This window comes from Petromyzon marinus, chromosome 2 (assembly GCF_048934315.1).
Source record: "Petromyzon marinus isolate PM22_M1 ecotype Great Lakes invasive population chromosome 2, UKy_Petmar_22M1.pri1.0, whole genome shotgun sequence".
In the NCBI taxonomy this organism is placed as follows: domain Eukaryota; kingdom Metazoa; phylum Chordata; class Hyperoartia; order Petromyzontiformes; family Petromyzontidae; genus Petromyzon; species Petromyzon marinus.
The window spans coordinates 1,484,365-1,507,474 of NC_133668.1; the positions used below are offsets into that span (position 1 = coordinate 1,484,365).

Genomic DNA, 23,110 nt, shown 5'->3' on the forward strand with positions numbered 1-23,110 from the left:
CTGCTTTACATTGAATGTTCTCAGTGGGTGCTGTATCACCAATCAACCTGCTTTACAATGAATGTTCTCAGTGGGTGCTGTATCACCAATCAACCTGCTTTACATTGAATGGTCTCAGTGGGTGCTGTATCACCAATCAACCTGCTTTACAATGAATGGTCTCAGTGGGTGCTGTATCACCAATCAACCTGCTTTACATTGAATGTTCTCAGTGGGTGCTGTATCACCAATCAACCTGCTTTACATTGAATGTTCTCAGTGGGTGCTGTATCACCAATCAACCTGCTTTACATTGAATGGTCTCAGTGGGTGCTGTATCACCAATCAACCTGCTTTACAATGAATGGTCTCAGTGGGTGCTGTATCATCAATCAACCTGCTTTACATTGAATGTTCTCAGTGGGTGCTGTATCACCAATCAACTGGCTTTACATTGACTGTTCTCAGTGGGTGCTGTATCACCAATCAACCTGCTTTACAATGAATGTTCTCAGTGGGTGCTGTATCACCAATAAACCTGCTTTACATTGAATGTTCTCAGTGGGTGCTGTATCACCAATCAACCTGCTTTACAATGAATGTTCTCAGTGGGTGCTGTATCACCAATCAACCTGCTTTACATTGAATGTTCTCAGTGGGTGCTGTATCACCAATCAACCTGCTTTACAATTAATGTTCTCAGTGGGTGCTGTATCACCAATCAGCCTGCTTTACATTGAATGTTCTCAGTGGGTGCTGTATCACCAATCAGCCTGCTTTACATTGACTGTTCTCAGTGGGTGCTGTATCACCAATCAGCCTGCTTTACATTGAATTTTCTCAGTGGGTGCTGTATCACCAATCAAACTGCTTTACATTGAATGTTCTCAGTGGGTGCTGTATCACCAATCAACCTGCTTTACATTGACTGTTCTCAGTGGGTGCTGTATCACCAATCAGCCTGCTTTACATTGAATTTTCTCAGTGGGTGCTGTATCACCAATCAAACTGCTTTACATTGAATGTTCTCAGTGGGTGCTGTATCACCAATCAACCTGCTTTACATTGACTGTTCTCAGTGGGTGCTGTATCACCAATCAACCTGCTTTACGTTGACTGTTCTCAAGTGCAGTGAGGTCGGAGCTGAGTGCTCCACCCCAGAAATGACATCGCCGTAATGTGCGTTTCGTACGGCAGCAGCAGCAGTAATAATTGTTCAGAGTTCAAGACAAAGGCTGTGACACGAAGACAAAACCGAACATCTTTGCTGCCTCCGTAGCCAGATTAGTAAAACATCCATTCCGCGGCACGAGTAATATAGCCCCCGTTCCATTGTTGTTTGACCGTTTGAATCTCCAACTTGTTTGGTTCATAGATAAACGAGACCTATCGAGTCGAACACAGCGACCGCGGCCTTTAGCTGACGGCTCAGAAAGGCTTCTGGTGCTGCCGTGCGCGCCACGAGTGTTATAACGCGGAGTCGCCAGGGGTTTAATTGCCATCGCGTTCCAGCCGGGGGCATCAATTAAGGAGCGCGAGTCGAGGAGTCGGGTAACAGCTTGTGCACGCGAACGCATAATTAAGTAGCGTTAGTGATGCGGATGAAACATCGCGGACTGATGTTCCTGAAGAAAAAAACATTTGAATCGGTGTGTTGCTACCGGCTGCGACACATGGCTCACAAACGCCGTGGTCATAAGTGCAGAAAATATTCAACAATAACTGAAAAGCGCACGAGGAACCGTGGAGAAACGCGCGCTCGGAATGACACCGGGAGGCAGAGGAGTGCACGGACGAGAGAGCATGCACAGGCAACCACTTGAACAGTGGCAGCCAAGGAATGGAATGTCCAAGAGGGGTTCTCATCCACCCAGGAGATGGAACGATGGAATCAGTTTCTGTGCCGGAGTTGGATGGATCTTTGCACCTCTTGATGAGCACGGTTTTCGTAGGTGAAGAGAAGTTAAGAAGTTTAACATACGTACAAAATCAGAGTTTGCCGATTGCATCATTCCATGGTTCGCAACCTTGGGCTTGATGTAGAAATGCCACCTCATAACCAAGCTCCTCTTCTCATCACCTCCACGTACACACGCGTACAAGGTCGTGAGACGTGGCGGCAGCTAGGGGAGGCACTCACCCTGTCGTGGTGGTGACGACTAAGAAACATTGTAAATTAAAACGACGAAACATTTCCGCGCGCTGCCTTTGGGCACCGCGCGGACTCACGCACGCAACGGCGGATCGACGCGTGGATCTCCTTTTGCAAATTGACCGACGGGAAAGATGAGCGCGACCGCTCACCGACGCAGCGTGCGTAGTGGCCTCGTTCGCCCGCGTTGTCCGTGAGCCCTGCAGGCCCGCTGTTGCTCGGAACGTCTGTCGCTGCTATAGTAAAGCTGCCACCGTTGAGCACTGCCAATCATCAAATGCGTGGGCAGGGTTCCATTCAGGGGCCTTCGTCGTGAGCTTGCCGCCGTGGCCACTGGCACGGAGTGATGTGCTGCTCAAAACGAGCGAAACGGTAAGACCGTGGCCTGCCGGACTAATAGTGTGGACCCCCTGGTCTGGATGTCTAAAACAGCAGTACCTGGCAGTACGAGTGAACAGGACAATCCCGCTCCAATGAGCACTACTGAGGCACTGAGGCAACGCTCATTTCCCATTTACAACTCTGGGCAAGTGGTGGCAATTCCACATTCCTATGGCGGTGGGGAATCAGTCCATCCCATGGGATAACCACCGTTGACTTCCCCACCAGTGGCACGTGTTTTGTTGACCCCGGAGGGATGATGGTGTTCCGAGTCAGCCCCGCACCAAAGATTTTGAACTCGCAGCCTTCCCATTGCGGGCCGTTCGCTCTGCCACTGAGCCACGTGGCCGGCGAGCCCCTCGCTCGACGAGGGTTGCCGCGAGCCCGCCAGGAGCAGTCTTGTCTGATCCTTCCCCACAGTGCAAGCCGAGCGACGGGAATGTCACTGGCGGAGGCGTCCCTAGGGTACACGGCGACTCGGGGCGACCGGCCCGGGCCCCGCGCTTTGGGGGGGGGGGAGCCCACACGGTGGGGTTTGCCCCGGGCCCCGCACCCCCCCCCGCACCCCCCCCCCCGCACCCCACCTGCTGACGTCCCTGGCAATTGGAGTAACGGGCAGTGGAACATAGAGAGAGAGAGAGAGGCTGTAAGGTGTCAGCAGCAATCAATCGCTCGCCGCATTACAAACGCGCGAAGAGCGACACTCACGGCCAGCGAGGTGGCACCTGGCGGAGGAGAGATGAGTGCTCGCTTAGCTGAGCTGCCGCTCTCTTGATGCAGCGTCCACGCGACTGGAGTGCAGCGAGGTCGGGCACGCCAATGCATGCACACGCTTTGTCAACAACAACAACAACAACACCACAAATACGTGGCGGTGATGTCGCCACGGCGTTTATGCCAGGCTAGGTGCGCTTCTAGGCCGTCGCGTCAAGCGTGTAAGGCTCGGCGCTGGCAGGATGCCACGGGGTAGAGTCGGGTGCTATATGGGCTGACTGACTGAGATCACTGGCAGATGCAAATATAATGCTGCTCGACTTGAGCACTGAACACACAAACGTATCATCTTCTTGGTTCTTTCGGTAAAGTCACGTAGAAGGGAAACAATAAAATAATGCAAGTATATTTTTTATTGTTTCCCTTCTACGTGACGTAGAAGGGAAACAATAAAATAAAGTTTTTATGTTTTTATTTTATTGCTTCCCTTCTACGTGACTTTACCGAAAGAACCAAGAATATGAATCCCTGCAGTCACGAAAGCTTTGAATCAAAACGTATCATCGTTCACGCAGTCTAGATCGAAAAGGCTTTTCTTTAGAACTGTTTTTTGTGTTTAGTTTGTTGTCCTTCCCCCCGCATCTCCGACTAGCGCGGTTGACTACGTACGGTGCGAAAGAAGTTCAACACACATGCAGACTGTACAAGGCACAGCATGTTACGCAGGCTCTCATTCGTTGGGCATGTTCGTAGAACACTAACAATGCATGAGCAGATTCCACCGTGGTATCGCCTTGGCAGGGAACTAACGGGGCCTAGGGATGGGATAGACTCAGGTCGCTTCTCCAGACCCACGGCCACTGTCATTGACCTCTCTGCTGTGAGATTCGCCAAAGGTCACAGGAATCGTTGTGAACGTTTTTCTCACGCTGTTGTGATTTTTCATGTAGTTTGTTTTTGCCTGTTTGTTTCCCGCTGGCCCCGTGCTGCAGATTGCCAACGATTGTGTTGTTGCATCAGGGGGCAGGGGTGCCGTAGTCTGCGACGCAGGCTGCAGTCGCGTCCGAGGCAGGGTGCCGTGCGGCTCGGACCATGCTCTTTGTCTGGGCAAGCCTGTTGCGTGGGCAGGGCGCGTTGGCCCTAAGACGCCGTTAGCCAGAGACATTGCCAGCGTCGCTAAGCTACACGTGGCAGAGCATCTCATTTAAGAGCTAATCCACGGAGTTGAACCACAGCGTTCCCTCTCGTGCAGCACGCGACGTTGGACTGCGGACTTTCTTAAACGGCACCAGGACTAATTTGTACACTCACGCGCCTAATGTCCAGTGAAATCGATCGCGTCTGCCCTCGTCCTGGAGCCCAGGATTCGCGGTGTCTTCGGCTTCCCCCCCCCCCCCCACCGTCCAAGCCAACAGGGTGGACGCTGGCGCCAATTAAACAGCACGGGGCAGCCTCCGGGAACGCAGCATTCGCTTCATTGACCGCAGCTCGTGGTGCTGCAGGGATGACCTCGCATGCCTCATCAAACACGACCAAAGCCACATCCCCGGGACACAGTAACCCACTTGAGATGGCATCACCGCGAGGCAAGGCTGCGGTACATTTTTTTCCGCGCGATCGTTACTGCATAATGCACTCGTCTCCGATGGGCCCATTTAATTTATTAAAACCGTGTCGATTCAATTCCGGGCGAGCTTATTAAAAGGAGGCGGCGATGTGCGGCTCGCAGACAACCTTTCGCTGCGGTGTTTTTCAGGGCGGGGCGGGGGGGGGGGGTGTTGGAGGAGTGCTCGGTTCGCAGTTACGGCGAAGTCGGCGTGGACGAAGAGCCGAGAGGGCACTTTGTGCTGACCGTGTGGCCGCGTGTCACCCGTTGCGCGTGGGCCGCCCGCCCATTGCTCGCATCCAACCGCCGCTGCCGGTGCTGCATTTAAACGTCGGCATGCGTACGCACACCACGTGTGCGTTGAACTTATTTCCGCAACGTACGTGGCCAACCCGCGCTAATCGGAGGTGCGGGGGAAGGACAAGAGACTAAACACACACAAAAAATCTGTTCTAACGAAACGAGTTTTCAGTCTACATTGCGTCAACGACTACATGTTTTGCGTGTACGGTACTGATGTGTATCGGTCGAGCAGCATATGTCTTTGCAGCTGCCAGTCATCTCAATCAGCCCATAGCACCCGGCTCTACCCCGTGACATCCTGCCAGCAACGAGCCTTCCACGTTTCACGTGACGGCCTCAAAGCGCACCTAGCCTGGCACAAAAAAAATCAGTTCTCAATAAATGAGTTTGGCAATCTAGATGATGATTTGAAAGTGCGTAGCTCCAGTGGCTTCCAAATATCGTAAGAGCGTTCCAAAAGGCCGCAGAAGCGCATCTGAAAGCGCCGCGCGATGCGGTGACCACCGTCTTTGTTTCGACGACTCGCCAAAAGCCGCTGCTGCTGCTGCCACGAGTTCGCGTGACGATGGTTTATGTAGATGCGTTCGTCATTTCCTGATTGCTCGTGCGATACGCAACCCCACCACCACTCCCTCGCCCTTCCCATTATCAATGGGACGCACGCATCCTCAGTCTCATGCCAACCCACTGCCCATTGTCGCTTGGAATCGCAATGAGCGCGACTGAATTCTGCACCAATCGTGCGTAAATAGTCGCGAACGGCGCAGTGGCACGGCGTCTGTGGTGTTGCGCCCGTGTAGGTTTAGCCATTGGTGGAGGGGTTTTCTTTTTGTTACACATTGAAAGTCGCAAAAGGTCGAGATGCGTTGTGAACCTAATCACCATCAGTAATGCCGGCCCCGAGAGTGGTGAGCGAATTACATTTTAGTTAAAAGATTGCTAGCTTAAATTAGGTTGGAAGACAGAGGAGAGTAATGAGCTCCATAATTTTCACCCATGCGGGGGGGCGGGGGCGGGGGAGGAGGGGTGTATGGAGGATAGGAGGGGGAGATCACAACACTCCGTGTGGCAGGGCTGGCAAGGGAACACATGGCGCACGATGAGATGCAGATAATCTGAATCACAATCTCCATTGATACTGGAGGGATCCGATGAGCTATGAAGCTCTTTTTTTTTTACAGATGTCGAGTAGGGGCGGGTCAGAAAATGACAACAAACAGTGCAAAACACGACATGGGTGAAAAGTATGGGAAAGATAAGCAAATCATTAAAAAATAAAGTTTTTCAAAATTAAAATTCAACATTATACTTTTTTTTTAACCAGGTAAAGCCCACTGAGCTATTAGCTTATTTTTCAGAAGCGACTTGGCCACAAATGATAACTCAACTAGGTGGCTTATCACGTGCAAATGTACATCAGCAGCTCAATAATCTAATAAGAATAATAATAATGATATCGGCGAACGATACAGGTCAATCGACGGTAGCATTCTGCCTGAGCATGCAGATGGGCACTGGCTAAGCCAGTCAAATATAATAGATGTATCTGGATATAGATGCACCAACTCCAGGCTCCCCTCGGCTCTTCGCAATCACAGCCCGGCGGCAGCGACCCGTGTCAAGGCGATGGTCGTGCCGAGGAGAGACGTGGCACCCGGATAGGGCCTGGATAGGTTTGTCGCGAGCGGTACTGCCAACTCCGTGCCCCACGATGGCCGTGCCACCAGCTCCCGTCGGCTCCTCTCTCCACAGCCGTCGATTTGGCAGCGTGGCCGCGTGGATGCCGGCGGAGGTCAAGCATCGAGGGCCGCAGCTGGTAGCTGCTTTGTCTGCAGGACGTGAGGCCTATTGATGGACACTCAAAGTCGGGGCCCTCCCCACACTCGGCAAGCAAATTAAAACGTCGCATCATGAATATTCATCGCAGCTCCGACTCGACGGCGCAGACACACACGGGGGTGATGATGGGTGCTGCTCGTGATGCGCAACCTGCCGCACCTCCTCCTCCTCATCCTCCTCATCATTATCATGCGCCGTCGTTGTGGTCTGCGGTCTGTGGTTGCGGTTGTTATCGATGGCCAATCACTTTCGGAGGGGAACGCCGCACGGATGAGCAAGGGAATGGCGCCATGGTTATAAGTGTCGACTGCCCATTTCCTCTATTGCCACAATCATTGCGATGAATTTGTTTTTAATAACCGATGTTATATTTTAACTCTTTCAAAAAAAGATTATGCCGTATTATTACAGCTATAACGTATATGCGAGTGTGTTATATTTATATATGTTACGTTCAATGCAGCATTCAAGGCAGGAGCCATTGCTGTGGGCTCTGGCTGCTGTTGGTGATTGTTGTGCTGGGTGTTGATAAGCTGGGATGCTGGGTTCGCTGGGTCGTGGGGGCTTTGAGAACTGCTTGTATTGAGTACTTCGTGTGTGCTGGGTGTACTGAGTGGATGCTGGGTGTAGTGGGTGCTGGGTGTAGTGTGTGCTGGCTGTAGTGGGTGCTGGGTGTAGTGTGTGCTGGCTGTAGTGGGTGCTGGGTGTAGTGGGTGCTGGGTGTAGTGGGTGCTGGCTGTAGTGGGTGCTGGGTGTAGTGTGTGCTGGCTGTAGTGTGTGCTGGCTGTAGTGGGTGCTGGGTGTAGTGTGTGCTGGCTGTAGTGGGTGCTGGGTGTAGTGGGTGCTGGGTGTAGTGTGTGCTGGCTGTAGTGGGTGCTGGGTGTAGTGTGTGATGGCTGTAGTGGGTGCTGGGTGTAGTGGGTGCTGGGTGTAGTGGGTGCTGGGTGTAGTGGGTGCTAGGTGTAGTGGGTACTGGGTGTAGTGGGTGCTGGGTGTAGTGTGTGCTGGTTGTAGTGGGTGCTGGCTGTAGTGGGTGCTGGGTGTAGTGTGTGCTGGCTGTAGTGGGTGCTGGGTGTAGTGTGTGCTGGCTGTAGTGTGTGCTGGCTGTAGTGGGTGCTGGGTGTAGTGTGTGCTGGCTGTAGTGGGTGCTGGGTGTAGTGGGTGCTGGGTGTAGTGGGTGCTGGCTGTAGTGGGTTCTGGGTGTAGTGGGTGCTGGGTGTAGTGGGTGCTGGGTGTAGTGGGTGCTGGGTGTAGTGGGTGCTGGCTGTAGTGGGTGTTTGATGTTTGACGCTGGCTGTAGTGAGTGTTGGCTGTCGTGGGTGCTTGCTGTAGTGGGAGCTGTCTGTCGTGGGTGCTGTCTGTCGTGGGTGTTTGATGTTGGACGCTGGCTTTTGTCAGCATTGAGGCCTCACAGGAGAGTCCTAAACAGCAAATGGTTTGGCAAAATTGAATTGAAAGTCATTAAGTGGAATGGGGAGAAGTCGATGGAATTTGGTGGGATGAGGCAAGAAGAGAGTAATTGTCCTCTGGAGGAGTTGTGTGATAGTGTGTGTGTGTATGTGTCTGTCTGTGTGTGTGTCTGTCTGTGTGTGTCTGTCTGTCTGTATGTGTGTCTCTCTATGTGTGTGTCTGTCTGTGTGTCTGTCTGTGTGTGTGTCTGTCTGTCTGTGTGTGTGTCTGTGTGTGTATTTGTCTCTGTGCGTGTCTGTCTGTGTGTGTGTCTGTCTGTGTGTGTGTCTGTCTCTGTGTGTGTGTCTGTGTATGTATCTGTCTCTGTTTGTGTCTGTCTGTGTGTGTCTGTCTGTGTGTGTGTCTGCGTGTGTCTGTGGGGAGCCGTAGTGTAGCGGTCCGCGCGCTGCACTACGAACCCAATAACCCGACTTCGATTCCCGCTCATGGCCAACACCAGCGACGATTATCTGAACCGGTGGTGGGCCTCCACTAGGTTTACGCAACATGAAATTATAACCTAGTGCGGCGTGTAAACATCGCTATTAGGGAAACAAAGGCGGCCGGGGGTGTTGTTGGCCACCCACCCCCTCGTGTGCCGTGCCGGCCTTCATAGGTGCAATTCGGTCACAGCACTTGTCCCAACAGTCTGTCAAGGCTATACGGGGGATATTTTTGTTTTGTCTGTGTGCGTTATAGACCGAATACTTTCCATACATGCTCGTGTATTTTTTCTTGATATGGCCTAATAATTAATTTAATGTTATAGGGAAAATGAAGTTCATATCCCATGCTTATATTCCCCTCGTTTTACTTCCACTCAAAAATAATTTTACGTTTCGAATTTGTGTGCGCCTCGGACTCGCAGGGCGGAGGGAGCCTGCTTGTGATATTAATGCAGCCTCGACACTTACGCTCAGCCATTGCTCTTCCTTTCGATATAAATTAGGAAGCCACTGGAGCTGTGCACTTTTAAATCGCCACCTAGATTGAAAACTAATTTCTTTAGAACCGCTTTTTGTGTTTAGTTTGTTGTCCTTCACCTCCGCACCTCTGATTAGGCTATGCTCGGTGCGAAAGAAGTTAAACGTACACAGATTTAGGCCCTGTGTCTGATGTATGACAAATCCAATTACAGCAATTCACAGTGAAGCGCATGAACACGAAGACGCTGGATGCTACAGCGGCATTGGGACGGCGTGGCTTTGGAGGGACGTGGGTCCCATCGAGCTGCGCTTTGCTTGTGAGCGACCGCTGGCGATGCCGTGACCACGAGACCACGGGGCGCTGTGGTGGCTAGGAGATGTTAACTACCTCGTCGGCTATGCGGGAGGTCGTTGGTTCGATCCCGACCCTGACGCCTGCTGCTCTATGTTTGGGCTTCCGTGTGGTCACGTGGATTTTTCTCCGCTTTTCCCCCTCCACATTTCGAAACACGCGTTTAGAGTATTTGGCTGCTATCAATTTCGACTTAATAAGCCACTTCGTTGAGCTATCATTTGTGGCCAGCTAGCTTCGTGAAAAAATAGCTCTATATATATAGCTCAGTGGGCCTTGCTTGGTTACATAAAACATAGTTGAAACATATTCTTGGTTCTTTCAGTAAAGTCACGTAGATGGAGAAACAATAAATTAATAAAAATAAAAAACAATAAAATTATCACGACGTTTCGACTGCAACACAAGCAATCATCATCAGGTGTGAAAACCACAGCAAGAAAATTAGATGATTGCTTGTGTTGCAGTCGAAACGTCGTGAGAATTTTATTGTTTAAGAATTTTTATTATTTTATTGTTTCCCTTCTACGTGACTTTACCGAAAGAACCAAGAATATGAATCCCTGCAGTCACGAAAGCTTTAAATCAAAATAGTAAAAACAGTTAGTTTTGAGAGATGGAGAGGGTTCCCGAGGAGAGGGATCACTCCATGAGCCGATCTCTGAGCTACATGGAGTGGCACATTGTGCATCAGTGTTGGTCGCCGCTTCGATCCATCGGGGTTCTACCAACGCAAGCAATCGGTTGCAGCTTCGCGTGCAACTTGAGCTGAATCGCTCTCTCGAGGACGTCTCCCACTGATTGGTGATCACGGTTTTTTTTTTTTACGTGGGCTCTTAAAACCTTAGTTATGGTATTACAGCACCGGTAACATCGTTTTTTTAGACAGTAAAAAAAAATAAACCTGTTACCAGTCTGCCGCACACACGTACGTTGCGTTGTTCCGCACCAGCAGGTTTACAACTTTAAACGAGAAATTCAGAGAGCTGCCCCTGTAGTGTACTGGTTATTAGCACGGTTGGCGACGTACGGTGCGAAAGAAGTTCAACATACATACACACACGTATGTATGTTGAACGGAGGTCGCCAGTTGAAACAATCTGGCAAGTTGCTCAATCCCCCCTCCTTCTCCGCCTCTCACCACCCAGCAGTCTCAATGGGTACACGAGGTAGTCGACACACCACACAGACACATCACACACACACCACACACACCACACACACACACCACACACACACACCACACACACCACACACACCACACATCACAGACATCACACACACACATCACACACACCACACACACACACCAGACACACCACACGCACACACCACACACACCACACACACCACACACACACACCACACACACCACACATCACACACATCACACACACACCACACACACACCACACACACCACACACACCACACACACACACCACACACACACCACACATCACACCAAACACACCACACACACACCACACACCCCACACACACACACCACACACACATCACACACACACCACACATACCACACACACCACATACACACCACACACACCACACTTACACCACACACACCACACATCACACACATCACACACACACACCACACACACCACACACACACACCACACACACACCACACATCACACCAAACACACCACACACACACACCACACACACCACACACACACCACACACACACCACACACACCACACACACCACATACACACCACACACACACCGCACACACACACCACACACACCACACACACCCCCATCGTGCTGCTATCAAAACCCCCAAAGGTTTCACACGGTGTGGCGGCCCTCACACTGACGATGTCTTATCGGCGAAAGTGACCCTCCCCCCGCCACGTCTGAAAACGAGTGAAGAACCTAGTGCGTGGACGTCACTGAGTAGGACTGATGCAATCAGCGCCTCACTGCTGGGGGGGGGTGTGGTGATGGAGGAGAAAACATTTCTCCAGACCTCACACAAAGCAGGGCCTCCACAATGGGCCCTCATTTGTCGTTTTGTCGCTGAATTAACAAAAGGCTGTGGGAGGCCACGCGTGTGGCATTTCTGCCCCCTCCCCGGGGTCTCCAGGAAATGTTCCCGGTTAGCCCGTGGCGTTGCGTGCAGCGACACGGGGACTCTGCGACCCGTACCGACGGATTTGCGCGTTCGGCGGGGCTGCGTAAAACGTCGCCCGCCTCAAACCACGCAACGAGGAATGACATGGACGCGAGAAGTGGCGACTGCAGCTGACGGCGGCAGTCAATTTCAGATTTTACCACCCGTGCTCTGTGCAGCGGAGAGCGCTCCCCTGGGTGCAGAGAGAGAGAGAGAGCGAAAGAGACAGAGAGACAGAGGAGGAGCCCTTCTCGATCGAGTTGGGTGTGTGGTGGTGGGGGGGCAAGGACGAATCTCCGTGCTCTTCGTGCGCGGTGAGCGTATGGTGTGATCTTCACACACTCTGCAGGATATGCAAATCTGCGTTCTATTTCGAGACGCCAACATACACTGTGCGCCCGTGTGTGTGTAAATTTACATACACCAAGCTTGTGTTAAATGTGAAAGGCAGACCTTGTTTTAAAACATCTGACCTTGTGGGGGGGGGGGGGGGGTAGCAGCGTGAAGGAGGGGGCACATGCCCCCCCAGGGACTATGACCCCCCCATGATAATGAGTAGAACGCTCCGTGGCAGGCGGTGTTTCGCCTGTTGATGGATGTGCAGTGGTGGCGGTGGTGGTATCCGTGATGAGGTTTACCATATTTCAAGGGGGTCGGAGTGAGCTGCAGGTTGGCCAGGAGCTGTCGGGGGGTGGTGAGCTGCTAATGACCGAAGCAAGATCGATACTAACATTAATGCGCATAAGTTATCGCGGTAGAGTTGCATGCAACAACAAGAACAGTCAAAGTGTTCCTGTGCTGAATCAAGCTTTAGGTGCTGTTCATCTCTGCTGGTAGTCCGGAACAATGTTGGAACTTCGAGATGAGCATGGCCAGGCGACCAGCGAACCACAAACAAAATGGTTATTCATTGTATTCAACCCCAGTGGGATTATGGGCTGAGTCAGACCACGACTGAGATTATATCGAGCGCCTCGTATTCATCATTCAGGAACTTAGACCAACGCACCACTGTGCCAATAATCAGGGAGCTTCATCGCCGTCACCTCCTCTGGGCGCCATGGGAAGTGTTCTGCATCCAGTGTGTTGCTGCACACTTCCACGTGATAAGCCACTTCGTTGGGCAATCATTTGTGGCCAGGTCGCTTCTGAAAAAGAAGACAATAGCTCAAAGGGCTTTACCTGGTATAATAAAACATTGTTGAGTTATATTTTAATATTTTTTGTGAGTAATTTGTTTGCCTTTCCTATACTTTGCACTCCTATCTTGTTTGTGTATTGTTTGTCGTGGTAACGCTCTGACCCCGTGCCCCTACTGGACATCTGTGAAGACGAAAAAAGAGCTTTACAGCTCATCGGATTCCTCCAGTATAAATCAAGATTTCGATTCTGGCTGGCGGTGCGTTGGTACTTGCCCTCTCATGCTGAACCCCGTGCCTTCGCAAGGCAGCATTTCACGGGGCCGACAGGCCAAGGGAAAACAGTGATCCATCACCGCGCTCCGACGGAGAGGCGGTCAGTAGCCACAACCTCCAAACAAGAAAATTACAACGCTCCTATTTTCTCTGTTTCTAAATTAATTTATTCCGTGCTGCACGCGTTTAAGCACGTCACCACAATTTTTTAAAAAATAGAATCCAAATGCGGCCTAAGTTTGCTCAGCAATAAATTTTTTTACATATATAATATGGGGGTCATAACATGACTTGTTTTTGTTTCAGGCTGGCCATGAATATACAACACTCGGTTTGAGATTCAATTGCTGTGTGCAGATGACGGATCGTTGTATATTTAATGTTAATGTGCCCATTTTATTGAGGGATTACTCCTGCTATGTGGTGTTATCTTGGTGTGGTCTTGGGACTGTTTTGTTGTTTTTTGCGGCCTTGCCCAAGCTTGACAAATTTAACTTATATAATCAATGTGTTTAATTATCCATAAGTATTATTATTTAGCGCCTTGCTTACCCTTTTTCCTATTTTGCCCTCCCTATCATATTGTTTTTGTACTGACCCGCCCCTTTCTGGACGTCTGTGAAAAAAGAGCTTTATAGCTCATCGGAATTCCTCTAAGTCAAGATTCTAATTCTGAGCGGTGTGCTGCAGGAGGAAGCCGGGCGTGGCTGTTGACGCATGCGTCGCACTCGCCAACGCTACTGTGATTGAAGTGACATGCGGGCCTTTTGCTGCCGCCCGATATTTAAATAAAATATGACATCAAATGTAACAAAAAATATTTAGAAAACGATTTGCTTGGAATATCCGTTCAAGTTAGCAGGGTCAAGCTGAGCACAATCGCTGTGGTGACATCACCGTCATTCGGTAAAGTCACGTAAGAAGGGAAACAATAAAATAATAAAAATATAAAACAATAAAAAATCAAAATTGAACTGAGGCTGTTGTTGCTGCTCTCTTTGCTATTGATGGGCAGCGGTAACCATAGCAGGGCATCCACTGCACGACGGGACCCGTCCGTATCGATTCCTGATATCGCTGATCAGTGGCACGCGGTATCCGACCCTGGCCTGCACCTTTCATTTAAAGCTCAAATACATTCTGCAGGACTGCACCACCCATCGTGTGCCGTTCCGGCCTTCGTAGCTGCTCGCTAACAGCACGTGTCCCCAACGGTGTGTGTAGGCTACACGGGGCATCTTTGTCTTTGTGTCTTCTGTGCGTGCGCTACGAAGCCAGCCAGCCGAGTTCGATTCCCGCTCACGGCCAACACCAGTGACGATTATCTGAACGGGTCCTGCGCTTCCCCCCAGGTCGATTAATTCCTCAAATGAGCACCTGGTGCGGTGTGTAGTAAACATCGCCACGAGGGAGACAAAGGCGGCCGGGCGTGGCGACCGGCCACCCACCCCCCCCCCCACGTGTGTCACGGTGCCGGCCTTCATCGGTTGCCACTTGCTAAGCAGCACTTGCCCCAACAGCCTGCTGAGGGCTATACAACGGGTCCCGACCCTTTGTCTTTGCGCGCAGGAGCTGCAGTTCGAGCGGCTGACGCGTGAGCTGGAGGCGGAGCACCACAGCGTGGCCACGCAGCTCCAGCGCTGCCGTCTCGGGTCGGAGGCCGGCAGCGCGAGCAGCGTCAGGTGATGGCGACTCCGACACCACCCCCCCACCACCACCACTACCCCCCACCACTACCCCCCACCACCACCACCCCACCACCACCACCACTACCCCCCCCCCCACCACCACCACTACCCCCCCACCACCACCACCACCCCACCACCACCACTACCCCCCACCACCACCACCCCACCACTACCCCGCCACCACTACCCCGCCACCACTACTACCACTACCCCGCCACCACTACCCACCACCACTACCCCCACTACCCCCCGCCACCACTACCCCCCCCACCACCACCACTACCCCGCCACCACTACCCCCCCCCCACCACCACCACTACCCCCCCCACCACCACCACTACCCCCCCCCCCACCACCACCACTACCCCCCCACCACCACCCCACCACCACTACCCCGCCACCACTACTACCACTACCCCGCCACCACTACCCACCACCACTACCCCCACTACCCCCCGCCACCACTACCCCCCCCACCACCACCACTACCCCCCGCCACCACTACCCCACCACCACCACTACTACCCTCCCACCACCACTACCCCGCCACCACTACTACCCTCCCACCACGCCCGGCCGCCTTTGTCTCCCAAGTGGCGATGTTTACACACCGCCGCACCGGGTTCTCATTTGAGGCTGAGTTGACCTACGGGACGCCCCAGACCGGTTCAGATAAATGTGTTGGCCGTGAGCGGGAATCGTAACTCGGATCGCTAACAGCTGTACTGCCACACGCACACATCCACACAGTCATCTGACACACGCACACGAGTAGGACAAACCCCAGATTTTAAAGTGTGTCTGCACTCCTGGCTTTCGGCAGCAAGACTCTTTACTGGAGCGTCCTGCATTGGCACGTTTCACCTGTTATTCAGTGAGTGTGTCTCCCCGTTACGAAGAGCCTGGGATACGTGGAGAAAAATCTCAAACATTTCTGTTCATTCACCCAATCGCTCTCCTATCATGTACGTGGAGGCTACCTCGCAGTCGTGCAGTTGGGGAGTGCTACGCGCACGATAATTCCACAATCTTGTGTTACTGCAGTGTTGCTCATATGTAAACGTATTGAAGTCTGTGAAATGCGCACGATGTATATCTTATGTTATTGGCGCAGGATGATAAAAATACGTTTTGTTTTGATCGAGAGGCGATAGACAGGCTTCTCGTAAATTACCACAGTGTAGTTGATCCTTACACAGCGCTTAACATCATGATGCTTTATTCTTAAACCATGTTCACGGCTGCCTCCCCTCCTTCCTCCCTTCCTTCTACAAACACTGCAACTTGCCAGATTTCTGTTGCGATGGAGGCTGTGGTAACTCGTGGTTTTTGTTTATGCTCCGGCCTGCGTCCTGCAACAACAACAACAACGCCGTGCATGCAGCATGCGCCCTCATTACATCCATGGATAGACAGCGAGGGCAGTGCCACGGGAAACCCTGACCAGGATGTTCTGCCTCACAGGATAGCCTCAGCGAGTCTCAACTCGTTTGCCTTTGTTCCGCCAAGTTTTTGCTACGTGTTTCCCAAAAATTTGTAAAATTGTACTATTTCAAAATTTGACACTTTTTTATCGTGATGCCAGCACACAATGGCCTGCTATTCTTTGAACGACATCAGGGGATCATTGATGTCCAGTGAAGCGGACGGCACGTGTTTCACGGTTAATACGCCCGAAGGGATATCCAGGGCGGCCTTCTGGATTTGAACCGCGAATCTCCTTTGGGCTGCATAATTTAGGGGGCGACATTGAGACAGAGGCAGCAGCCAGGGCCAGCTTTATTGGTTAAGCATTTTGTGGCAGTAAATTAAGAGGGCAGAAACATAAACTATACATGTTTGATTTATTTTATGTTTTCATTTAGCTGATGGATCAGAGAGATAACAACTGCTGGTTGTCCAGTAAACAAATGCATATACAGTACTGTACGTATAGATTTAATTATAAATCCAATTAATAGGTTTTCATAGGGCACCACAATTGTTAATAGTTAGCGGGCCATAGCAAACATTTATACCACTTGAGGTATCAAAGGTTTAGTGGAACAGACTTCTTTATACGACCAATAAAAAGTAAGTTACAATTTACCATTATTAAACAAGGTTATCACACCATTCACCGTATTCGAAAACGTTATGGCACGATTCACTTGTATTGTGCCTGTCAATAAATCAGTACCACCAAAGTTCCCTCCCACCACTGTGAATGGCAATGACAAGGGACACAAGCGGCCCTCGATCCCTGGTCGCGAGCAAAGCTCCCGCGGCGGGCGACTCCGCCTGAATGCCTGCCAGGCACATGCACGCCCCACGCCACTTCGCTCTGTTGGCATCACGTAAACCGGCTCTCGCTTTCTCTCTCTCTCTCTGCTCTCGCGGTAACTCAAATGTACCGAGCTGGTGAATCATTCTGAGTGTGCTGCGAGATGGGGCCCTGCACTCGAGCCAATGTTGTTCGTGGATGCTGGTGGCGGTTTGGCGGCCGCGCGTTGATGTCGTGGCTGGCGCATGTTGGCACCGTCCGTTGTTTTGTTTTATTTCTAGATAAACAAACCTCGGTAATGTCATGCAAAATGCCCTGCAGCAGGAAATGAATGTTTTTTTTTTAATGAATGAGAATGGGTCAAAACAGCTGTGAACACGAAATCTTTGTATTCGCAGTTCCAATGAAGAGGCTTTCCACTGGCGGTCGACAGGTGAGCAGATTGCATTTTTATTTTTATTTCTTGCAGAGTTTTATTGTTATTGCCTTGTGGTAGTTCAAGCCACTTTCCACGGCTCACGTAACGGCAACTCGTGTCTGCGCACCACTGCATGGGGGCCTCAGCCGCGCCCGCGGGCCGCCCCTACGGTTCCCCGCGCGCCGCCTCGTTCGCCGAGACGGGAGCCAGCGACAGGGGTTCGGGGACATCCAGGGGCCCCGCCGTTACCCGCTCGCTCACCAGCGGCGGCGGCGCCTGTCCAGACGCGGCCGATTTTTCGCTTGCACGGTGCGGCTCCCGGGACTCCGGGACAGTGGGGGACCGGGGCGACGCTGCCACCGGCGGTGACGACGGAACGAGCGGCCGCTACGGTAACAACAACGGCGGCGGCGGTGGCGCCGAGGCGACTGCCGACGTCGGAGGCTTCTGCGGCCGCAAGGGAGGCGTGAGCGGAGGCGCCGTTCCACCGGGGGCATGGCACCTCCCCGGCGGCTGGAGGCACAGCCGGGTGAGTGGACGGCAACAGCCTCCGTGGAACACGCGCGGCCCGCTCGCGAACCATCGCGCGCGGCTGAGTGTGGCTACGTACGATGCGAAAGAAGGTTCAACATACATACGTGCAAAGCCGCGCGACGGACCGAGGTGGGGCTGAGCGATTCGCTGCTGCTGCTGATTTTCCTCCATTGGAATGCACAAAGTGGGCAAGTGGTGCACGGTCCGCTCCGCGGCTTGGCCAGGGGCTCCGCAGACTTTCCCGTGATTTTTCATCTTGTGAGCGCGCTGAGCAGATCTGGCATGGGTCCGTGCCGATTCGATTGAGTCGCGTGCTGCGTTTGTGTGTTTGGGGAAAGTCGGCACTGGCTGGTTCAGGGCCGGGTTCAATATCGGGTGTTTGTTTGGGACGTCACTGTTAGCCCACCTTTACCACCTGATGACGGACGCTTGTGTTGTGCCCGAAACGTCGTGATTTATTTTATTTTATACCTACGTGACTTCAACGAAAGAAGCAAAGAGTATGTTAGCCCAGAGTTGTACGCACAACTGAAATGGGTCCTGTCGCTTAACCAGCCATGCTCAAGAATTATATGTACGTATGTTGAACTTATTTCGCACCGTACATAGCCAACTAATCGGAGGTGCGATGAGTGTGCGAGGGAGATATAGCACAATGCGCTATTCAGTCATAATGTAAAATTAAGGTGACCGTTTAAGATTTTATATTGAAATCCCAGGGGTCGACTCAGTGTATCAATCCTCTGGGGGTGGACAAAGTTACTACCACTTTGTGAGAAGTCGACAATGGCTGTTCGACGAGAGACCAATCCTTGTAATGGGAATGTAGATTTTCCACCATTGACTAGGAGGTGCCAGTGGAGATCAGCTCTGGCCAAGTGCTTGTTTGTGCGCGGGAGGACATTTTTCGCACGCGCGCGTCGGAAGCAAGCAACATAATTACGGTCCGTAGTTTTCGCCAGTTTTTATTTTCAACACAAACGGCCACGCAGGAAGCTTTGTGCAGCAGCGCACGCACACAAGTCCGCCGGACAACGCGACCCTGCACCTCTCCTCCGCCCATTCGCAGGCAACATCAGACAATGCGGTGGGGCGACCGAATGACCTCGAATCCACGGAGCCGTCGCCGCCGCCGCCGCCGCCACCGCGCCCTTTCCCAGCGTCACGCTCCAGCGCCTTCTGCTCGCCCTCTTCCCGCCGGGCAACCCACGCGTCGCCCCCGGGGGCCAGAGTCCCTCCCTTCTCCGCCGACGGCCCCGCGACCCGCTCGTCACCGGGCGCCATCGCCGACTCGGCGCCTCAACAGCGGCCGCCGGAGAATCCGGAGAACAGCCTCGCCGGAATGAGGTTTGCCGTAACCAGGAGAAGCAGCCTGGGGAAGGAGGAGTCGATCTTCGGCCTCACCGGCAAGTACCTCTGCAGGGAGTCTCTGCTCGGCAAGCGGGTGAGCCTCCCTGGTGGCGAAGTTCCGTCGCGAGAGAGCGACTGCACCTACGGGGACGGCCCAGCCGCCGGCGCGCAGACGTCGCCTTTTAAGAACAGCAAAAGCTCCGCCGCTCTGCCCGAGCTGCCCGGGGCGTACGGCTGGGCGGCGTCACCGCGGCGGGCGAGCTCCTCCTACGACAAGGACAGCTCGCGAGGATTCGTCTCCCGCCCGGCCACCCCTCCAGAAGCGTCGCGAGCGGGCGCTGCGTTCTACTCGGACGTCGCATCCGTGAGCCCCCTCCGCAGCTCCTATGCCGACTCGTCCACCCGCCACCGCCCGCCCGACGGCAGGGAGCGGTACAGTCTGGACCAGGGCTACGGAGCGGAGCCCGGCAAGGGGTATGGCCACCTGGGGAGCGATTGGCGTGGCGTGCGTGCAGAGCGGAGCTGTCAGAGTGACTCACTGTCTCTGCAATGCACTGCCGACCACCTGGGCTACGGGGAGCAGAGTCCCTTTAATGATGCGGGCGAGCAGAGCCGGGAGCGGCAAACGACTCCTGACAGGTGGCTGCCCAGGGACCGATATGGCCACGAGTCCGCAGAGGCGTTCGCCGAGCCCGCGGGCAGCTCGCCGTACCCGCCGTACCCGCCCTCGCCGAGCGAGCAGCTCGCGAGGGTGGCCAGGGGCGACGGCTACGGCCACGGCGGGGAAGAAAGTCCGCCGGCGGGCCCGGAGCGGCAGTGGCAATCGAGCGGACGACGTTACAGCCAGCAGACGGAGGGACCTTACGACGACCCCGTGGCACGCGTGCGGCCCGCCCTCGGCGCGTACGTGGACGGCCAGTCGGAGCGGCGCTGCTCCACGCTCAACCGAGCTTGGAGCGGCAGCCGACACAGCGTCAGCCTGTACGGCCAGGGCGGCTACGCGGACGCGTGTGCGCAGCGGGACGATCGACAGAGCGCGGCGCACCGCTCCCCGCACGACGCCCCCCGCTCGTCCGGCAGGAGGCTGAGCCATCAGGAGGTCGCGCTCGGCGGGTCGATGAGCCGGGAGGCGGAGAACGGGCGGGTCGGCACGAGCCGCCACGGCCGCGGGGAGGCGTTCTCACACGCGTGGCCGAGCGGGCGCAGGGGCAGCCTGCAGCCGGGGGGAGCCGCGTACGACGACGACGACGAGCCGGGGGACACTCGGGGCTCCCCGCTGACGTGGCGAGCGTCTCACTGCCTGTACGAGCGGCGCGGGGCCCAGTTCCTGGGGCAGCTCGCAGGTGAGGAGGCGTCGTCTCCCCCTCCACGCACCCCCCCCCCCCCCCCCCGTGGTGTGTGCCGAGTCGGCACCGGAGGAGAGCGCCGCTTTCGGTGCGCGCCCCAAGGTCAGGGGCTCAACGTTTTGCGGTCGACGCAGTGCTGCGGGCGAACAAATGAAATAAGAGTCTCGCTCCTCGGCATTCCTGCTCGCGAGCCAAAGAGTTAAGCACTGCAAATGCCTCGGATGGGTCAATTAATAATAACAAGATGCCCGTGTAAATGTAGCGTGTGTCAATCGTGGGAAATGCATGCAACCTGTAGCGGAGTGGCCCTGTGGGGCCTGACGTCCACCCCATTGCCCTCGCTAGGCAGGTGGGACGCGACGTCCGCCCGTTCTGCTCCCTCCTCCACCGCGTCGGTCGGCTCCCGCCGGGCCCCCACCGACCGAGTGATCAGGGCCCCCCGCGCTAGCGCCCTCTCTGAGGGACATGCTCGTGCTGCTGGCTCACAGCCACACGGAGTTAACCCACACACCCGTGCACACCGCAGCTATCGTTAACACAGGGGGTGCGAACGCGCTCACACCTGCGGCCGTTTATCTCTGAACGTGCGCACGTGCTGTGGCTCCGCGTTCACTCTCGCCGCGCGTTCCCCCACGCAGTCGCTGCACACAGAAATCACAGACACCACACCTATGCTCTGTGCTAACTTTTATCCACGGCGCAAACCGCACACTACCCAGAGGGAATATTTTGCGAGAAGAGCCTGGCCTACTGTTGCCCCCGTCCCCAGATACTCAAACGCCCTACCACGCACCTCGCAACTCTAATCACGGCGTCGCATGGACGCTGTGAGAGTCGGAGGGAAGAGGACGAAAGAACTTTGCTATCACTGCCTCGTAGCGGCACTCGCTGGCATCACACGGATGCTGCAAGTGGCTCGAGAAGGCAGGTGGGCAGCGGGGAGGGGGGTCTTGGCGATCAAGGTGTTGAAGAAGAGTTCTCCTTTGCATCGCCTCAGGCTCCCCTTTTATCACCCTCGCTTCAAAAACCCGGGGTCTCGTTGTACCGTACGGCCAATCGTGCGCCTACCTGTGATTACAACCCGTTTATTGATTACTCACCCTTGTCAATCCGGAATGTCGCCCGGCTGGCGAATACACACCCTGCGAGTGTGTATTCGGTATGGGGGTCGGGGCGGGTCGTGGCGCTGCGATCCCTTGACCTCATGGTCTGCTCTTCTCGCTTAATAATCCACTCCAGCCCCTCCCGATGTCGTGAACGTCTCATTGCGGCTGGCCCAGTGAACCTTCTTGCGCCCATACAATTTTAAGCCAACTCAGGGGCACTGCAATGTGACCTGTCCTGCGAGGGTCGGTCAATCTCCTGGCAGCGGGAAACCGTGGGACTTTCCTCCTAGGGACCCTTTGGATTAAAACCCGTTCTGCCAGGCAATCCCCTGCCAGGACACTCCATGTGTGCTCTGCGTGTGTGTGCTTAGTATGGGGGCCAGGGGGGAGTCGCGGCGCTTGCAGAGTTGCTTCGAGGCCGTGGAACCACAGCCCTCCAATTGCGTGAAATGTCTGCACGTTTAATTCAGACCCTCTAAGGCTGCATACACAAAAAGTCGTCAACATTGTTCATGTTATTATTTCCTTGCTGTATGGGCAGGAGCTGGGGTTGAGCCTCATCTGTTTTGGCTATAAAAGGATGGATAGCGGTGTCTCCCATGCAGCTATAGCCATCGCACCGCACCAACGACATCCCAATCTCTAGCTCCAACCTTAACGCGGCCACTAACCCTGAACCTCGCCCGAACACTAGCCACGGTGCCTCGTAGCAAGGCGTGATTGTGGCTGGTATCGGGGATTTTCTTACAGATGGGCAAGGAAGCTTCGATGGCTGGGGAGACGCAACAGCGTGCAGGGCAGACCTTCCCACACCACCGGCGCCACAGCAACAGCATCATCATCATCAGCAGCAGCATCATCATCAGCAGCAGCATTATCATCATCAGCAGCAGCAGCTGATGGACGGCGGAGGCACCCATGGTTACGCCAGCCCCATGCCAGCGTCCTCGCCGCCCGGCAGCCCCGGATACCCAAGCAGCGCGAGTGAGGGCGACCTCACCCCTCCGGCGATTGGCTCATTCGCACCGCGTGCATTGCGCCCTTCAGGTGGAGACCGGTTGTCTGCCGGCGCAAGCCAACGGCTCCATTGGCAGAATGGTGCAAATCCTCAATCCTTGTTGTTGTTGTGGTGGTGGGGGCCTGTCT

General features: G+C 54.0%; 1 protein-coding gene across 7 annotated transcripts in view; it reads left to right on the forward strand.

Moving 5' to 3' along the window:
• The window catches only part of LOC116949780 (uncharacterized), a 54,462-nt gene that overhangs the window by 11,996 nt on the left and 19,356 nt on the right, over positions 1–23,110 (forward strand). For 6 of the 7 annotated variants that reach the window (XM_032967415.2, XM_032967413.2, XM_076068938.1 and 3 more), the window contains 5 exons: positions 14,829–14,941; positions 17,609–17,643; positions 17,775–18,157; positions 19,232–20,855; positions 22,715–23,011. In XM_032967415.2, coding sequence (XP_032823306.1) covers positions 14,829–14,941; positions 17,609–17,643; positions 17,775–18,157; positions 19,232–20,855; positions 22,715–23,011 — 2,452 coding nt within the window. The remainder of the gene's footprint in view (positions 1–14,828; positions 14,942–17,608; positions 17,644–17,774; positions 18,158–19,231; positions 20,856–22,714; positions 23,012–23,110) is intronic. The other variant, XM_032967418.2, reaches the window with a different exon arrangement.